The sequence below is a fragment of the Candoia aspera genome, chromosome 1 (genome assembly GCF_035149785.1).
Source record: "Candoia aspera isolate rCanAsp1 chromosome 1, rCanAsp1.hap2, whole genome shotgun sequence".
Lineage (NCBI taxonomy): Eukaryota > Metazoa > Chordata > Lepidosauria > Squamata > Boidae > Candoia > Candoia aspera.
In genome coordinates, this window is record NC_086153.1 from 281,696,811 (window position 1) to 281,717,209 (window position 20,399).

Sequence of the window (20,399 nt, forward strand, 5' to 3'; positions counted from 1 at the left end):
ACAGAACCCTGGTTGAGAAACCCTGCTGCCAATATGTTGGAATTTAGGATGTTAGAGCTGCAAAGTCTCTGGGGGGCTCCAGGTTGGAAAAGTGTGCAGTACGCCAAGAAAAGGCTCCCAAAAGTTTAGGAATGCTGGGTATAGTTTAGCCTCTTTGGTTGAAGATTGGATAAATGGGATTAGAACACTGAAACAGGATCCCTAGCTTATATCACTTTTTCTTACAGATATAGGGCAAAATATTCTAGAATTAATAAGAGCTAAGGAAATCACTAAGTGGGATTTTGTTGTGTTTGTAGATTCAGAATCCCTCATTTTCAATTTTCAGTCCTGCACATACTGGAGGGTACTAATTAGACTCAGCCTTATGTTTACTCCAGAATTAAGAAAGCAAAATCTCTGTGAAAAAATGTGGTAGCCAAAAACCAAAACTATGTTTTATGACAGCAGCACTTGAACTATTTTTGGATTACCTTGTTTCTTGCACATTTCTTTGTTTTTTATACATCTTGCCTGATTAAGAGTTCTGGAGAAGTTGAACACTTGCATATACTTTTGGGCTACTTTGGCTTGTCCTAGTAAAAGTACTATTATGGACTTTGCTAATTAATAAAGTGTAGATCCTATTATGAACATTCCCTTCCAGTGTTCAATTGGGCCTTAGAATAATGCATATTTTTGTGAACAGTCTTTCTTAAAGTTTATTTTAGTATGCCTTTTCCTCTGAGCTTCACTGTGTACACAAAAGTGTGTGTTGCTGAAAAAATAGTCCACATTTCAATCCTTTCCTTGGCATATAACAACTGCCTTGATCTATTGTTAGTTCTTTTTTTTCCCCAAAGAAGATCCTTATTAAGATATTGTTTCTCACTGCAACAATAAACCAGTCAGTATATAATTTAAAAACAGAGAACAGAAAACAGAAATATTTGAGCAAATTGTTGAGCATTCCTTTTCTCCAGTGTTGAAAAAACGTCTAATATGTTCAGCCCACATGCTTCTTAACTGCTTATGTTTCTTTCATTTTTCTATTACTGGAATAATCTCGAAACATAATTAATATAATTTCCCTGTTCTTCAGTCATCTTTTTCTTATTGATTCAGGGACATATAATACATGAGTGAATATTGAAACAGATAGATTCCTGAGAAACAAACACTTTTGCAAGAGGAAATCCAAGCTGAAAAGTTGAAATTTATATGGTCTGTTGTTTGTTGTTTATTCGTTTAGTCGCTTCCGACTCTTCGTGACTTCATGGACCAGCCCACGCCAGAGCTTTTCTAAAAACTGCATTTGATTCTGTGAATTAAGGAGCAAAAAGATGGACAGAAATATAAGTTTAACTAGGATAGTAGACACCCACTGCCCAAACAAGGAACCTGTGGAGGGTAAAGATGACCTTGATGGAGGTATGCAGAAGCTGTTGGCTGGGCAAAGGGGATGAAACACTTTTTAAGTCTAGAACATCCAAGTAACATTCCAAAGCAACTCAGACAGACCCTTCCCTAATTCACTGACCTCAAGAAGGGGAGGAGGTACAGCACAATCACATTCACAAGATTCTGTTATTATAGCCAATCTGAATAAAAGTAGTTTTAGCCTTTCCTGTGGAGCTGATTTCGTGGACTGGTCCACCTAGTGGAGCTGACACAAACCTTTTTGATGCTAAACCAAATTGCTGTACTAATGTTACACTGAGGATCTTTCCAAACAATCTTTTTATGGTGCTAGAGCAGTACTGTGGGGAAGCCGTCACAGTCAGTCACTAAAGAATTTTTAAAAGTCTTTTAATTAACAACAACAATTAGAGCTACTAAATGTTAATGGCATTTGGAAATGTGATGTTCTCTAATAATTTTCGTAGTGTTGACATGGCTCTTAACCCCCCCGTCCCAAACCAAAACAAAAAAGCAAGCAAGCAAGCAAGCACTATCCCTCCAAAACCCCAAAGCCACTCAGTTTCAAATTCAAATTTTATTTTACAGCCAAAAGGCCCCAAAACAAATTACAAATATAATCCAGACCTGACATTAAATAAAACAGTTTAACAGATAAAGTATTTGATAAATATTACATGATACACTTAAAAGCCCAAGTCATTGATTTGTTACTAAAGTCCTTGTTTTTATAACCATAGTTAAAAATCTGGCTGTTGCCACTGTGATCTCAGGATTTTCATCTGCAAGTAAAATTTTTACATACTCAGAAGTATCCCTTCCTGGTTTAGATTTTAAAATAGGCCAGATAACATCTTACTGAAGACTCTTATAAAATTCACAATGCAATAAAATAATAATGACTGTTTCAGGATCAGTACTGTTACAGGGACAAAACCTTTGAGAGATGGGAATTTTTCAACATCTACCATATAGCATATTTTATGGCAATACATTTAATCTGGCTTTTGAGAAAGCTATTCTGTATTTACTTAAGTATAAGCTATCCAAATATTTAGGGAGCTGAAAAATATATCTGTAATTAATGCCAAAAGTTACAGGTGAACACAACACTTAGGCTTTAGCCATTAATTCCTGTACTGAGTTATCCCATAATCTTTGTTTGATACAATGAAATGCTGATGACATACCCCTGGAGAATAAATAGTCAGGATCAATGCCAATCTGACTTACCTTCTGAGTCACTTGTTTAAATCACATATCTACAAAAGATTCATCTGGAATTTCCTGAAGCAACCCTTCCTTATTTTTAAAAACATATATTTGCAACCAAAACTTAATAGTGCTTAACCAGGCCTTTGTTTTCAAAGGGCATTGCCCAGTTTCCAAGAAAATAGCAGAATTTGGAACACAGCTTGGTACATTTAAAAGAGATCTTAAAAATTTTGCCTGCAATTGTGCTATGTTATTATGAGCAGATGTGATCCAGACTGGAGCTCCATATAGAATTTGTGATGCAGTTTTGGCACTGAAAACTTTTATTGCTGTGGGAACTAATCTTCCTCCTTCTGAGTAAAAATATTGACACAAGGCTGTCATGGTAGATTTTGCTTTCAGAAGTATTGCCTTACAGTGATGTTGCCAGGTTAGAGCATGGTTAAACAAAATGCCCAGATAACTAAAATTCTCTACTTGTGTTATTATATGATCTTGAATTTTCCAGGTATGCTTTTAAAACTTTTTTTCAAAAACCAAAATTTTAGTTTTATCATAGTTAATTTGTAATTGATTTCCTTGGCAATACTTAACTAGTTCTAGTAACTAGTAGGTGTTTCAGGCCCAATTTAGTATGTGAAAGAAGAACAGTGTCATTTGCATATAACAAAGCACAAATTTTCCTTTTGGATAATGATGGACAATGACCCTCAGCCTGAAGTAATGTAGGCTCCAGATCATTGAGATAGATGTTAAATAGTGTAGGGGCCAGGATGCAACCTTGTCTCACTCCCTTTTTCATTGTAATATCTGTAAGTGAACCTTTTCCATTGCATCTAACCTGCATTATGCTATTGTGATTTATTTATCTGTTTATTTATCAAATTTGTCACCGCCCATCTCTTCCCATCAGAGGGACTGCCTGTATTAGGTATGTAAGATGCATATCAAGAACCAATTTTTCTAATTTAGCCCAAAGTTTGGTTCTGTTAACAGAGTCAAAAGCGGCTTTAAAATCTACAAAAGCAGCAAAAAGTTTACCTTTCAGATAAATGGAGTATTTTCTTGCCAAATAGGCTAATACAAAACATTGATAGACTATTGACCTGCCTTACTTACCTGGCAGGGGAGATACCTTGATCACTCAGTTTCAGAATTCCTTTTTGTTTGATACTACAGTCACAATTAGTTTTGCTCAGACAGCACTAATGTGCAGTATAGATGAATAAAGTCAGGGTGAAGAGAGATAATTCATATTCCAGACTCTGCAAGGTTAGGTTTAAACACCAAGAATATAGATTTAGAACAGGTATGTTTAAAACATTTATAAAGCAGACCTTTAGTAAACTCATTGGAATTTTTTTTTGCCAGGATATCCTGAATAAGATAATTAATTTGAAAGTGTTGTGACTTGTGTAAGAGATCAAAAACACACAGCTAGCATATTAGTAAATTTTCTCCTCCCTTTCTCCTCTACTTTCACTAAGAATATCTATTCCCCCTTGCCTTACTCCACCACTGTTCACTCCCTGAGTTCAAGGAAGGCTAGGGCTAAGGCTGAGATGTAGGCTGCAGAAATATGGGTGACCATTAGATGGCAGCAAGGAGTTAAGAGTTTTCTGTGTCCTTTTGGTGCAGCGTAGTACTGAGTTTTGTTTAAAACATAGGTGTCCAACCTTTTGGCTTCCCTGGGCCACAGTGAGTGAAGAGAAACTGTCTTGGGCCACACATAAAATATGTAATATAGTTAATGTATATAAGTAATAAAACTTCATTTATTTTTTTATATTTTTATTATATATATTTTTTTAAAAAGAGGGCAACATAAAACTAATGGGATATTTGACCTTGTTTTTGTGAAACTAATGCATCAGTGTCTGGTTTGGTGAAAGTGGTTGCAATTCTCTGAGTTCTCAAGGTGCTTGTCAGAAATTTTAGTTCTAATTTTACTCTTTGTGTGCTTCATCCTTGAAAATAGTTGCTCACATATGTATGTACTGCCAAAAAGCGATGTCATGAAGAAGGCATGATTGTGAAGTGAGGGATATTTTTCTCTGGTAAGATAGGTCTTATAAAAGTCCAGTAGAGAGACATGATCAATGAGTTGAATGTCTGATTGGAACTCTATGCATTCCATTTGAAAATTTGGAAGTAATGTAGTTATGTCAACTGAAAATGGAGTTGAAAATACACCAAAATATTGATGAGTTTTCTGGAAATCTTGAAACCTGTTCTCAAATTCCTGTATCAAACTGAAAAGCACGGGTGCGTATTACTTGCTGTTCACAGGACTGTGTTTAGCCAACATATTCAAATGTATAAAATTATTGTCCATAACTTGAGCTTGCCATACTTTTAAGTTTCATTTCAAACGCTGTTATGGTTTGAAACATTGCAGCGATAAGTTGGTTTTCACCTTGAAGACGCATGTTTAATTCATTTAAATGAGTGGTCACATCCACCAAAAATGCTAAATCTGTGAGTCATTTTTCAACTTCAAGTTTTGGCACCAATTTTCTTTTTGATTCCATAAACAACTTGATTTCATTTTGCAAATCATAACATCTTTTCAGCATTTTACCCCGACTTAGCCATCGTACTTCTGAAAAGTAAAAGATGTCCCCATAATCAGCGTCCATACTTTAAAGGAACTCCTGGAATTGGGGGTGATTCAATCCCTTGGCCCTTATGAAATTCACTGCTTTGATGACGATTTGCATGACGTTATCCATTTTTAAAGCTTTCGCACTTAAATTTTCTTGATGTAGAATGCAGTGATACTTACCAAACGTGAGTTGCTGGCGGCACTTGAATCGTCTTCTATCAATTTTGTAAGTCCCTCACTTTTACCAACCATCGCCAGAGCACCATCAGTAGATATACCAGACATGTTGACAATGGTTAAAGAAAATCGCTTTAATTTCATTTTTACTGCTTCGTACAAATCAAGAGATTTAGTTGTGTCTTTTAATGGCACCAAAGAAGCCATTTCTTCAGTGACATTATATTAATCAATACCTCTAATAAAAATGGCAAGTTGAGCCATATCTGTAGCATCAGTACTTTCATCCATCGCCAAAGTATAAAATTTGAAATTAGCAGCTTTACTCTTCAAACCTCTCTCGATAGATTTTCCTATTTCTTCAATTTGCCTGGCTATAGTCTGGTGAGACAAACGATTTTAGAAAAATCGCATTTTTATCAGGACAAATTATATCTGCCACGCTTTCCATACATTGCTTAACAAACTCACCATTGGTTTTGATTTTTTTGCAATCAGATTTGCTACCAAATAACTAGCTTTTATAATACAATCCTTTTGAGTTGTGACTTTTTAAAAAAAAATTGTTGAGACAACAGACTTTTTTTCAATTCCACTAATTTTACTAGCTGTTCAGGGCCGCATGTGGCTCATGGGCCACGGGCTGGACACGCCTGGTTTAAAAGAAACACCTGAATCAGTTTGTTCTGTTGAAACATAACCATTCTGAAATGGTTTGATGGAATGTCAGGGACATACATGTTTTGTTTTGAGCTCCAAAGAAAACACATTTTTTATTTTATGCCCACATCCCTTTTCTCCAGGAGCTCAAAGCACCTTACAAAGGGATTTCTCTTCATTTTGTTCCCACAACAAGCTTGTGAGGCATAAGGGTCACTGGCCCAAAGCTACCCAGTGAATTTCCCTGGTTAAAGATGGACTTTAACCTGGTTCCCCCTGTCATTACCCATTGCATGACACTGGCAATGAGCAGTGGATTTCTCAAAACAAAACCAAAATCCTGACAGGGTTCAAGCCTGCTTGGAAGTCACTGATCAGTGGGGCCTAGTCTTCCCTCGTTCTGCCTTTTCCGGCTTAAGGAAGATGAGCTGTTGCCCGTAGCATCCAAAAGGCCTCAAGGTTGGGGGAGGCTATCCATTTCTTTCATGCAAAGGGAGGTGGTTTATTTATGTCTCTGCTGGGTCACTGTCCATGAGTACCTGGTGGCATTCTATTCAGTAATAAATAAATTGCACAGATTGGGTCTAGCAAAAACCTTTCTGCCCATCCGTTGGGGCAGTCTTTATCCTGAATGCATCTTAAAGGGATTTTTTTGTGCCGAATTCTCACACTTCTGAGTAGAATTAATTCCCCACAGCACAGGCCTGTCCAATCTGAGGTGTAAAGGTAGCATGTCCCCTCTTGAAATCCTGGGGTGTGGACTCTAGAACTGCCCCCTCCCCTGCAAAGTTGATAGCACATTGTAATTTTAAAATTGACAGATGTAGGACAAACACTCTCTTCGAACAACCTAAGAGACAGCTTTATACGTGGACAACACCAAAATCAGATTGACTACATCCTTTGCAGCCAAAGGTGGCGGACATCTATACAGTCGGTAAAAACAAGACCTGGAGCTGACTGTAGTTCCGATCACAAACTTCTTATTGCACAATTTAGGATCAGACTAAGAGATTAGGAAAGACCCACAGATCAGTTAGATATGAGCTCACTAATATTCCTAAGGAATATGCAGTGGAGGTGAAGAATAGATTTAAGGGACTAGTTTTAGTAGATAGGGTCCCGGAAGAACTATGGACAGAAGTTCACAACATTGTTCAGGAGGCGGCAACAAAATACATCCCAAAGAAAGAGAAAACCAAGAAGGCAAAATGGCTGTCTGCTGAGACACTAGAAGTAGCCCAAGAAAGAAGGAAAGCTAAGGGCAACAGCGATAGGGGGAGATATGCCCAATTAAATGCAAAATTCCAGAGGTTAGCCAGAAGAGATAAGGAATTATTTTTAAACAAGCAATGCGTGGAAGTGGAAGAAGACAATAGAATAGGAAGGACAAGAGACCTCTTCCAGAAAATTAGAAACATTGGAGGTAAATTCCAGGCCAAAATGGGTATGATCAAAAACAAAGATGGCAAGGACCTAACAGAAGAAGAAGAGATCAAGAAAAGGTGGCAAGAGTATACGGAAGACCTGTATAGGAAGGATAACAATATCAGGGATAGCTTTGACGGTGTGGTCAGTGAGTTAGAACCAGACATCCTAAAGAGTAAGGTTGAATGGACCTTAAGAAGCATTGCTAATAACAAGGCAGCAGGAGACGACGGCATCCCAGCTGAACTGTTCAAAATCTTGCGAGATGATGCTGTCAAGGTAATGCATGCTATATGCCAGCAAATTTGGAAAACACAAGAACGGCCATCAGATTGGAAAAAATCAACTTATATCCCCATACCAAAAAAGGGGAACACTAAAGAATGTTCAAACTATCAAACAGTGGCACTCATTTCACATGCCAGTAAGGTAATGCTCAAGATCCTGCAAGGTAGACTTCAGCAATTCATGGAGCGAGAATTGCCAGATGTACAAGCTGGGTTTAGACAAGGCAGAGGAACTTGGGACCAAATTGCCAACATCCGCTGGATAATGGAAAAAGCCAGGGAGTTTCAGAAAAACATCTATTTCTGTTTTATTGACTATTCTAAAGCCTTTGACTATGTGGACCATAACAAATTGTGGCCAATTTGGTATGCGAATACCAAGTCATCTTGTCTGCCTCCTGAGGAATCTGTATAATGACCAAGTAGCAACGGTAAGAACAGACCACAGAACAATGGACCGGTTTAAGATTGGGAAAGGAGTACGGCAGGTTTGTATAATCTCACCCTACCTATTCAACTTGTACGCAGAACACATCATGCGACGTGCTGGGCTTGAGGAATCCAAGGATGGGGTTAAAATCACCGGAAGAAACATTAACAATCTCAGAAATGCAGATGATACCACTTTGATGGCTGAAAGCGAGGAGGAACTGAGGAGCCTTATGATGAAGGTGAAAGAAGAAAGTGCAAAAGCTGGCTTGCAGTTAAACCTAAAAAAAAAAAAAAGAACAACCTCAAGATTATGGCAACCAGCTTGATTGATAACTGGCAAATAGAGGGAGAATATGTAGAGGCAGTGACAGACTTTGTATTTCTAGGAGCAAAGATTACTGCAGAGGCTGACTGCAGCCAGGAAATCAGAAGACGCTTAATCCTTGGGAGGAGAGCAATGGCAAATCTCGATAAAATAGTTAAGAGCAGAGACATCACACTGACAACAAAGGTCCGCATAGTTAAAGCAATGATGTTCCCCGTAGGAACATATGGCTGCGAGAGCTGGACCATAAGGAAGGCTGAGAGAAGGAAGATAAATGCTTTGGAACTGTGGTGTTGGAGGAAAATTCTGAGAGTGCCTTGGACTGCAAGAAGATCAAACCAGTCCATACTCCAGGAAATCAAGCCAGACTGCTCACTTGAGGGAACGATATTAAAGGCAAAACTGAAGTACTTTGGCCACATAATGAGAAGACAGGATACCCTGGAGAAGATGCTGATGCTAGGGAGAGCAGAAGGCAAAAGGAAGAGGGGCCGATCAAGGGCAAGATGGATGGATGATATCCTTGAGGTGATGGACTCGACCTTGGGGGAGCTGGGGGTGGCAACGACTGACAGGAAGCTCTGGCGTGGGCTCTTCCATGAAGTCACGAAGAGTCTGAAGCGACTGAATGAATAAACAACAGGACATTGATAACTATTCCTTATATTCCTTATACATATATATTCCTTATATTCCTTATACACATCTATCTTGAGTTAATTAAATGAAAAATAAATCAAATTTAGTTTTGGTCCTGGTTCTACCTCACTTCCTTGGTCTGCAGATTTTTGGCCCACCGTTTAAAGCCAAAGTGAGGCTCATGCTTTTAAAAATGCAGCACAGCATGTCAAGCAATGATTGCTCAATTCATCGGCTCCTTAAGTGAGTAAAAGACTGAGATGCTTTCCCAAATTGCTATTCTGCCACCAGATGGCAGTTCTTTACCATTTAATTGCCTGTCTCTGAAAATTCCCTTGCTTTAGTGCCCTGGATAACAGAAGAATTAAATGTGTAAATGTGGCTGATGTATTTATGCACTAGCAAGTGGGGAAAAGCTGTATTATTAGCTCTCTGCAACAAAATAGTGCTGTAAGTGCACTATTTTTTTGGCTACTGGATGGTAGACCTGACAAGAAAGGGTTAATTTTTCTTCAAGTGAGAAGAGGAGGCCAAGAAAAGGAACTTCCTTCTTATCCCCTGGATAGGAAGCACCCTTTCAGTAATTACTCCAACCCTACAGGCTTTATGATTTGCAATAAACAGTCTCTTTAAAGTATAACCAAAACATTGCACCACTACCTAGTGTACTACCAACCCATAAATCACATTATTTTTTCTCCTTCCTATGAGTGAGATTGCCAGATCCACTATCCACTGACCAGAAGGATACTTAATCCACAGTCCAACTACCACTTCTCAGGCCCAAAAGCTAATAAGAAAGGGATCTACTCTATCAATATTCCCTAGAGTTTACTAAAAGTTCTACAGTACCAGAATATTGTCAAGGCAACCAAAAGCGATGCCTGCAGAAGCCCAAATGTCAATACTACATCTACCAAATGTGAAAGACCCAACCCAAGTACCTGCTTTACAAATGCTGTCAGGACTATCAGCTGCCAGGGCTGCTGACATTGCTGCTTCCCCAACTAAATGGATTTTGATCTTATGGGATCTAATATGCGAGTGTGCCTATGGACACATTTTCTTTTATCCCAGCTAATGGTGGACGATTCATCTTCCTTGATCTTCTCATATGTTGGAGATCAACAGGCTATCAGAATTCCTATGTGCATTTATTTGGATTCATTCCAACTTAGACTCCAAGCATGAAGCGGGGTCCGTGGAGATACCAAGGGAGTGCTCTTACCCAGCTATCTGGAACAGTTTGATCCTGTTGGACCTGAGGAAGTGAACAGGATCCTCCGGACTGTGAATGCCACACTTGTCATCTAGACCCATGTCCCTCCTGGCTGGTGAAAGCAGCTTGGGAGGTGACATGTGGTTGGGTCCAGGAGATGGTTTACATCCTTGTGGGAGGGGGTGTTTCCAACTGCATTTAAGGAGGTGCTGGTACACCCCCACCTCAAGAAACCATTGCTGGACCCTACCGTACTGGACAATTTTCTTCCAGTCTCCCACCTCCCCTTTCTGGGGAAAGTGGTTGAGAAAGTGGTGGCATTGCAGCTCCAGAGGGTTCTGGATGAAACGGATTATCTAGACCCCTTTCAGCCAGGTTTCAGGCCAGGATATGGGACAGAAACAGCATTGGTTGCACTTATGATGTCTGGTGGGAGCGGGATGGTAGCAGTGCATCCATCCTTGTTCTTCTTGACCTCTCAGCAGCTTTCAATACCATCAACCATGGTATCCTTTTGGGACGGCTCAGGGAGTTGGGGGTGGGCAGCGTGGTTTTGCACTGGTTCAGCTCCTTCCTCCAGGGCCGGTCCCATTGGTGATAGGGAGTGAGAGGCCCAACCTTTGACCCCTCCTTTGTGGGGTGCCACAGGGTTCGGTTCTCTCTCCGCTCCTCTTCAACATCTACATGAAACCGCTGGGTGAGATCATCCGTCACCATGGGATGAGGTATCATCAATACGCTGATGATACTCAATTGTACATCTCCATCCCGGGTGAGGTAAGTGATGCCATGACCGCCCTCTTTTGGTGCCTGGGGGCTGTAGCGGTCTGGATGGGGAACGACAGGCTTCAGCTGAACCCTAGTAAGACGGTGTGGCTGTGGGTTAATGGCTCTTCCGTATCTGGGACTTCATCATCTTTGGCTCTGGATGGGGTTGCACTGCCCCAGGCAGACCCGGTGCATAATCTGGGGGTCCTCCTGGACTCATGGCTCCTGCTCGAAGAGCAGGTGGCAGCCATGGTCAGGAGGGCCTTTGCGCAACTTCATGTTGTGCACCAGTTATGCCCCTTCCTGGATCGGGAAGCCCTTCGGATGGTCACTCATGCCCTTGTTATCTCCCATATAGACTATTGCAATGCGCTCTACATGGGGCTACCCTTGAAGAGTATCCAGAAGCTACAGCTGGTCCAGAATGCAGCCGCCCGGGTGATCTTTGGTGCCCATAGAAGGGCACATGTAACACCTTTGCTCTGCAAGCTGCATTGGGTACCAGTTTGCTTCCGGGTCCAACTCAAGGTGTTGGTTATCACCTTTAAAGCCCTACATGGCATGGGGCCAGGCTACCTGAGGGACCGCCTCTTCCGTGTTACATCAACCTGTCCCACCCGATCATGCAGAGGGGGCATGTTGCGGACCGCATCAGTGAGACAGTTCTGTCTGGCGGGGTCCAGGAGGCGGGCCTTCCTTGCAGTAGCTCCTGCCGTCTGGAACATCTTGCCCCCGGAGGTGAGGCTAGCCCCATTGCTCCTGGCCTTCCGGAGGAATTTGAAGACCTGGCTCTGCCACCTGGCTTGGGGCGGGGAGTCATCATGTTTGAGGATGGCTAGTACCCTGGAGTGCTCGTTGCATACAAGGACTGAGTTATCATCTGCCATCTGGATTCTATTTTTATTTATAATTGTTTACCTGTAAATGTATTTTTAGATATTGTATTTTTATTGTACATTTATTGTTTTATTATTATTGTAAACCACCCAGAGTCCTTCTAGTTGGAGGAGATGGGCAGTGACAAATTTGATTGATAGATAAATTTACTTAGATTCTAACTATACTTCGACAGAAAGCTCCCTAGGATGCAGCAGATTTGGGTCAAATCATGTATTGCAATCTAAGGTATGAAAGATGATACATTTGCAGGACCACCCTGACTTTGTTGAAAGGAACAATCATAACTTTATCACATTTGACAATTCTTTATTTATCTGATTGTATTCTTTATTTTGCTTTTTTTCTTTTTTTTTTTCTAAAATGTTCAATTAAAAATATTTTTCAAATGTTCATAGTATTTCACTATCCCTTCTTGCTTGCCCTGCTCATATGCTCTAGCAGAAAACCCATAATATCAGTCATTCGCAAGGCCCTCAAAATGCCCCCAAAGTCTGTAACTGAGCCAGGTCCCTGTTCAACATTTTACTCAACTGCCTCACATCTTCATCAGCTTTAGCCCTAACCCTTATAGGAACATGCTTGCTGTTTGTTTTGCTTCAAGTACTCATGATGACAAGGCCTGAAAGGACTATCGCCAAGAGATCGGATACTGCAAGGGAACGTGGTGAAAACTGGAGCAGAGGTGCCTCTCTCCAAGTTCAATCTCCCAAGTATAGCCTTTTAATCTGTGAGCTGGGACAGTTTCTCTGCAGCTTAAAAGAATCCTTCAGGGAAAAGAAACAAGAGGACGACCATGCAACGTGCTTAGGCCTACTTCCATTCTTAATTTCAGCCTCAAGCTTCCCCTCCCCTATTTGGGAAATCAGGGATAGGGAACCGTTGGGCAAGGAGAGCTTGACTTTTATGTGTTTTCCCTCCAGTAGAGAAGAGGTAGAGATGTGCTGATGTCAAGCAAAGAGCCCCACCCCACACATGAAATATTGTGCTGTCGAAAATGTGTGTGTTATTTTGTGAGCCACTTCAAGTGTATGGCAGGATTATCCATTTAATTAATAAAATAAATGCAACGTCTTTTCCTATTACTGAGCAGTCTCCATCAATACATGCCACACCAGTAATAAAAACTAGACAACAGCCTTAGTTTTGTTTTCTAAGTCAATACAATTTCTCAAATTTATTTTTAAGAATTACTTCTAATATATCTTTTGCACAGAAGGAGAGTATAGGGAATGTTCTCATTCCATCTGTAAACACTGAAATACAGATCTGGGAAACAAGGGAAGAGACACAAAAAGTGCATTTTACAAAATTATCAACTAAAATATATTTTACATGTATTACATTTCAATTTAAATTCTACTGACTGCATTTTCAGTTTCAAAAATATTTCCATATCTAATAGATTAAAAAAGCATGAAATATTTTCATTGAAGATAAGACATTTCAAATCATTTACATGCTGTCTGCAAACAGCATAAAACAACTACACAAATCTTTAAAACAATATTCTTGGCCTGAAGTAGATTCTGACAATTATCAGAAGCAGGGAAGGATTTGGGTTTCTCTTCTCCAGAAAAGGGGTTCCAACCCTATTTCAGAATTGGGCAGCTAACTATTTTTTTGTTTGTTTTTTGTTTTTAGACAACTGTTGTTTTCCTGCCTGGAGAAGAAGCCAGAGAAAGGAGGAGGAGGAAGCAGCAACAGAAATCAGGACTTTAGGAAGTTACTCTGGTTTCTGAAGCTAAATTTCAACTTCTCTCATTAGAGCAGGAAGACCACCCTGAATCTGGACCTCAATTCACCATGCTGAGGATTCCAGCCACCACACCATGAATTCTCAAAATTCTTCTTGGGAAGAGGCTCTCTAGCAAGAGTTGCTCTCCCACTTCTAGTTAAGAAAAAGAGAAAAAGAATCCTGAATCTGATTCTGCATAGATCAGACTAACCAACTCTTTATATACACTCCTACCCAGATCATTCGAGGACTGTTTCTTTATCTCTACAATTGACTTGGCAAATGGAAGAACAGGCCACAGCTACAGAGCATATAATACTGCTCCCAAAGCATTCTTTCTGCTTACCCCTTCCATTAATCAGTTCCCTCTCCAGGGCTGCTTTCCCTTGCATGAAGAAAAGTTGTACGCGATCTTCTGTTCCATTCCTGTGCTGTAACAAGATACGCTTTGTAGCCCTAGTTAACAAAGAGCCCTTCTGTGTGCCCGAGCAGTGGTTTTGATAAAGGAAGCCACTACTTTGACACTAGCAAGCTTGGATAATTCATGCTCAGCATTAGGGTGGAAGACTCCTCCCCCAAGCAGGAATACAACCATTCCTGCTGGAATGGAATCATCACCTGATCTCTGCTATCCACCATGGTTAGACTTTTTCACAGCTCTCCCCCATCACTTCCCCTCTTTGGTATGTAGAGCAAGTCTGCAGATACCATTTGTGTCAATGCACAAGAAGCTGAACATGGCAGGGCTACTTTCTCCAGAACTAACAGACATAGAGCACTGGTGGCCAAACTCTTGCTTCTAGCCTGAGGGTCAGAACAGATAGTGCTAATTCGACTTGAAAAGACAACAATATTAAAGCTGTAGGAACGCTTCTATAATAACTGAACACTAATTAAATCTCCCCCACCCCCTTACAAAAGGAAAAAAAAGCAACCACATAGGTCCCTAGTTCAGGTGAGCAACTCTGGCTGTCAGCAGGTACATGGACTGATACAGTGTTGATTCTCCTTTAGAATTAGTGCAATCTACAAATGGAATCCCAGCTGGGTGTTGACTGATTCGGTGGACTCTTCTTATGCTGTCCTTTGGTTTGCTTTAGAATTAACTGAAACAGCTTTGTGTTAAAGCTAAACTAAAGTATTCTAAGAGCTATACATGTAAGGCAAGAGGCAGAAATATCCGTGAGAATCAAGTAGCAGTTTCTCAAAATGCAAACCTCTCATTGGTCAGTTCCTTTTGGAAGCCAGAGTCTCACCATCATGGGCATGTTCATATGTCAGTGTTAAGATATTCTGGGGTGGGTGGGAGAGAAGAGAGGTAGACAGGCAAAAAGCAGACTCAGTTGGGTTACGATGCCTGTTTTGAAGACTGAAACTCAAGCACTACACACTATGCTATCATTTCTTAACTCTGGCTTCTGGCCCTCCCAGGTAGATGAGTGTGCAAATCCAGGTTCTACAAGGACAGTACATGAGAGCAAAGAAAATGGGATGGGGAAGGGAAAGAATATAAAGTACTTCTGCCCAAAGAAGGCAGGCCTCTCTAGGTTTGTGGAGAGAAGAGATCAGTGTTGTAGCAGCTGTTATTTATGTCTCAAGCTCTGAGAACTTTTCAAGTGCCACCCTACTACCCCCACCATTGCTGTGCCCAATAAGAGTGATCTTTAAGGCTGGGCCTGTTTCCTGATATCCTGACTTTTATGGCATTTATTTGGAAAAGATACTACAGATGTCAATGTAAGTTAATGCTAAGCAATTGGCTTAGAGCTTCAACCTTAGAAGGATATGCAGCTTTCCACAATGGTGTGGGGTGATCCTATCACATCTTTCCCACTTCCTGCTTTGAAGGTGATGCCCAAAGCAACCAGTTTGACTGGGTAATCACAGAATACAAAATACCTTGAATGTGGTCTTTCCCTTCTCAAGTGGTATGTATGCAGAATATGAGAAGGATTTTCAATATATTTATGGCTCCAGAAACAAGGTCTCATCTCCATTTTCAATATTATACTAAACAAAAGGATGTATGTCCTTCTTCTTCTTAGAATGACATGACACCAGGAACCTTTTTATAGTTTGACTCACTCCTACACTCAAGTTTTCCTTCAGTATATTCTACCCATCCCCAACAAGATTGGCTCTAGATTCAGTTTACTGGCTTTTATCCACTTTTATCTTCCCTTCCCCCCTCCCTCCAGTATATGAAGCTCATTGTACAGATATATAGATATAGATTTACAGAAGCAAGCACCTATATCTATATACAGACACACGTTTCTTTATAGATATATATTTCCATTTATGCTTTTTATATGAAGTGCTGTGCTTTGAACATCTGCCTTAACAGGAAATCTGCTCCCAAATGTAGAGGACTGAGTGCTTTGGGGATGTTATTCAGTGCCTGTGGGCAGCACTCCACAAAAGGAGGCCCCTACATGGACAAAGAGCTCAGCCTGCCTAATGGCCTGCTAACCCCACAGTGGTGTTATTGTGGATTCTTCAAGATGCGTCCATGCCTGAAATCATAGACGTGACGGCAGAGGAAAACCAACTCTGGATCAGTGTCCTCTGGCACCTTGCGATGGGCAGGGGTGGAATACTCTTCAGATGGAGGAACCATCACTGTTTTCTTGCCTGGAATCCCTTCCACCCGACGCTTTGCCAAGGCACAAAATCTGCAAGACAGCCAAATAATGATGCTAGTGCATTCTTGGTTACTCTGACAAATGCAGTTGGCCACAATTCATTGGCTCAGGGATTTCCAAATTGTACTTTTTTAGTTCTTCCAACTTGAAGAAATTATTTTCTATCCCAGCCACTATGGTTGCCTGGTGGCAAGTTGGAGGCTGCGCTGGCACTTGCACACATGTGCACATAGTGAAAGGTTCTTTCCCTGGCCCAAGCCAAAAGGCTGCTGAGTCCCAAGCAAGCTATATGATGAAGTGGGGAGCCATGAGCCTCCCTCTCTCCTTCTTTTCATGTAGTAATACTGCTTTAAATCACCTGGCAGTGGGACTTCAGCAATCTTTTGCTACTGAATATATCCATCAATCAGCTGACTGACAGGCCACTGGGAGCCATGGTGGGCCACTCAGGCTTCCAAGGGCCGTATCTGGTCCGCAGACTGCAATCTTGCTCTATGATAAAAGCCAAACAAAACCAATCCCCCACAGTAGATTACATTGCTCTTTTTCTTGTAGATTTGGAGCTACGGGCTCCAGATCTACAAAAGTTGGCTCATAATGTATTGATAAAACTTCTGAGAAAATAAGTGGTCCCGCTGTTCCTTCCCCAGCATCCTTACTCCAAGACCAAAAGCACAGAAGTGTTTATTAAGACATTTGGATCTGGTGCATCTTATTTATCCACTTAGTTATTTCACAGTTCTTGTATACTGCCCTAATCATATGACTCTAAGTGTTGCATAGCAGGTATATAATACAAAATATCCAAACTCATAAAAATACAGCAAAATCAATACTCAACCAGCTGAAAGGCTAGATAATTGGACTGGAAGGTCAGCTGTGCTTCCTTCTGTTTTTTATTGCTGAATCTACAGCAGGGATAGGCAACCTAGTGCTTCCCATATATGCTGGATTACCAAACCTACAATTCCTGCTGGAGCTAATGTGAGACAAAGGCCAATACTTTTATTGATCTACTGTACGCTAGTTGGCACATACAAAAACTGTCTGAAGACAAATGCCAAGATGATCTCATAGGGACATCTGTGAAGAATCCCACAATAGCATTGATTGTAACATGTCTGTCTGTCTGTCTGTCTGTCTGTCTATCTATCTGCCGTTCTGGCCCAGTAAATAAAAGGAAAATTCATTGAGTGAAAAACATTTTTAAAACAACGGTAAAGAAAAGAATTTTAAGAAAATAAAAATCTAAGGTGTACAAAATCCACTTCTCAGAAGATTCCTCCTGATCCACATCTTGGACAAACAATACAACTTTTGACATGAACACTGGTTTAGATGCAGTTAATAAGCAAACACAATTTATTAAATAATCTCTCCAGAAAGATTTAAGAGCTTCTAGAAGAAAAATGCTTCTTGTGTCTTAAACTGTCTCAAGTTGTAGGGCTGTGTATAATTTTAATGGCAATCTGATTATCTATTATAAATAGAGTTAAGGCTAGGATGCGTCAAAAATTTTTTTAGAAGTTTGCTGGAGAAGGGGCAGGTACACAAATGAATAAGATAGCCCATTCCCAAAACAAATACTGAGCACTATTTTTGACAATTTGTGCACTGAATATATTTTTGATGCCCCACAAACCACAACTAAGAGACAGTTAGAGAGACAGTTGGAAAACCCTCCCAATAACAAACAAGACAACTTGTGGAATTCTTCTGATGGAGCACCGAGACCATAACACAAGCACAGTAAGAGCATTACCTACCTGCAGTACTCTGCAAAGGTCAGAACGTAGCACTTCTCCTCAATACAGGCCACGCTGTTCTCGTCCTGATGTCGGGATGCAAAGATCTCATTCTGCAAGAAGGTGGACAAGGGAATCAGAGTCTGACAAGAATAGTTTTCCAAGGCATGTTTTTGTCTGTGGTGTGTTACGATACACATCTTTATTTCTACATGCTCTTCAGATCACACCTTTAAGCACAGTTCTGCCAAGAAGTAGGTCAATTGCTATATATACTGTATGACTCAACATTTTAGGAGACCAACATGTGGTGATTTAGCCATTAACTATTACATTTTCAAGTTTAAAGCATTCAGAGTGTGGGTTCTTCATTCAACTTCTGATCCCATATACCAGGTGAGGCAAACTTTTTATCGCTGAGGTGCACATTTTGATAAAAGAATTCATTTATTTATTTATCAAATTTTATCACCGCCCATCTCCCCGCAAAGCTGGGGAGGAGATATTTAATCTCTAAGTGCCCCAGGGGTTAGGCTGGTAGGGTGGGATTTAAGTTTTGATTAATGTGTTTAGTGGGGGGAAGCTTTTTTTTTTAAGGCAAAACAGGTATGTCAAGGTTACTGAAGGCTTACCATGTCAATATTAGCCTTTGTTTTTTAAAGAAATGAGATACTGCACTAGGGGGTTGAGTTAGATGACTTCTATAGTCCCTCCCAACTCTATAATTCTATGTTATAATGTAACATTAATGAACGCATTTATTTAGTAAACATATATCGTGCTTTTACTTCAGGGGCTCGAGGTGGTATCTATAGCATTCCTTCCTCTAATTTTCTTTTCACAACAACTACCCTGAAGTAAGTTGGTCTGAGAGATACTGATTAGCGCAAAGTTTATTTATTTATTTATCAAATTTTATCACCGCCCATCTCCCTCGCAAGGAGGGACTCTGGGCGGTTTACCCAGTCAACTTCTGTCATCCCTCCCAGGTAAACCAGACAGCAAAAACAACTAGATGAGCTAATTCTACTTTATTGTACGGCTACATTAACATACTCTTACAAGTCTGAGTACAAATCTCCCGCCCTCCCTATTTACCGCCTGAGTAGCTACAACGAGCCCTTCCTAAGTTTCTTTCTCTGGCTGTTACTCTGTTGTGGGCTCTTTTCTCTTTCATCTGATTGTTCCCTAGGCGGCATCTCTTTCCCCGTCTCCCAAGGTCACCCTCACATTCCATCACAACTTCTATAGTCAGGATGGATATGAACCTGAATGTCCCTGGTCCTATCCCGGCACTTTACACCACACCAGGCCTTTTTAAGTTTAAGGGTATACATTTAGTGACTAATAATTTCCACCTCACCTTAGTTCCTTGATGTAGGGAAAAGGAGGTGGATATCAATACTTATTCTCATTAATGTATGAGATAGTTTACAACAAGATATTAATACATTAAATTATGTACCAGTTATATCAGTTTTTTCATGTTTCTATATTTTTGGAGAGCACTTCTTGGGGGAGCCTGGGAGGGAAATTGAATTGAAATAGACTACATATTAGAATTTATATTTTATATGGAAATGTAAGATATCTAGCTAAAATGGAAGTCTGCCAGCTCAGAAATATGCATAGACATTTCACAGCCCTCCACTGCCTACTCGTTTGCTTACATAATTTGGTCAAAAGAAGACTTTGTTTTCAAGTAGCTCTTATATTTCAATTTCTGGGATCAACTTGACAACACTTCAAATTAATTACTGCCCTCTCCTCAAAGTTCCCACCCCTCTAAGCTCAATTTTAAACTAAAAGGCAATGGTACTCTTATTTTCCCTGGTTCAGTCTAGAAATTTTAGATCTGAAGTCATCAAAGGTGGTTGGATCATCCTGTCAGGTGGACATTGTAGTTGGAATTACATTTAATAATAAGAGTTGCTAGTCGGGGAGAGGGGAAAAAGTGAGAGAGTTGTTATTGGTGCTATTGAAAAAAGCAATTCTCCTACAACTGAAGTCTTCAATGAAGGAAAAGACATTTAGGTCTACCCATAATGGAGGAGAGCCTCTGCATTTATTGTGCAATAAAAACAATAATCTGGGAAGGTAGCATTGTAACAATATACTGTAGATCTTGACGGGGGAAAAACATCCAGCCTTTAAAGATAACCCTCCAGTCTTAGAGATGAATGCTTTCCATAGCTTTTGGTGTCTTAAAGTGAAGGAAAAC

General features: G+C 40.4%; 1 protein-coding gene across 1 annotated transcript in view; it reads right to left on the reverse strand.

Annotated features, from left to right (window-relative positions):
* Nucleotides 1-13,194: 13,194 nt before the first annotated feature.
* The window catches only part of BAHD1 (bromo adjacent homology domain containing 1), a 70,382-nt gene continuing 63,177 nt past the window's right edge, over nucleotides 13,195-20,399 (reverse strand). Inside the window, exons 6-7 of the mRNA XM_063289961.1 lie at nucleotides 18,200-18,291; nucleotides 13,195-16,463 (exon numbers count right to left, since the gene is read on the reverse strand). Of these exons, the coding sequence (XP_063146031.1) occupies nucleotides 16,274-16,463; nucleotides 18,200-18,291 (282 nt within the window). The 3' untranslated portion in view covers nucleotides 13,195-16,273. The remainder of the gene's footprint in view (nucleotides 16,464-18,199; nucleotides 18,292-20,399) is intronic.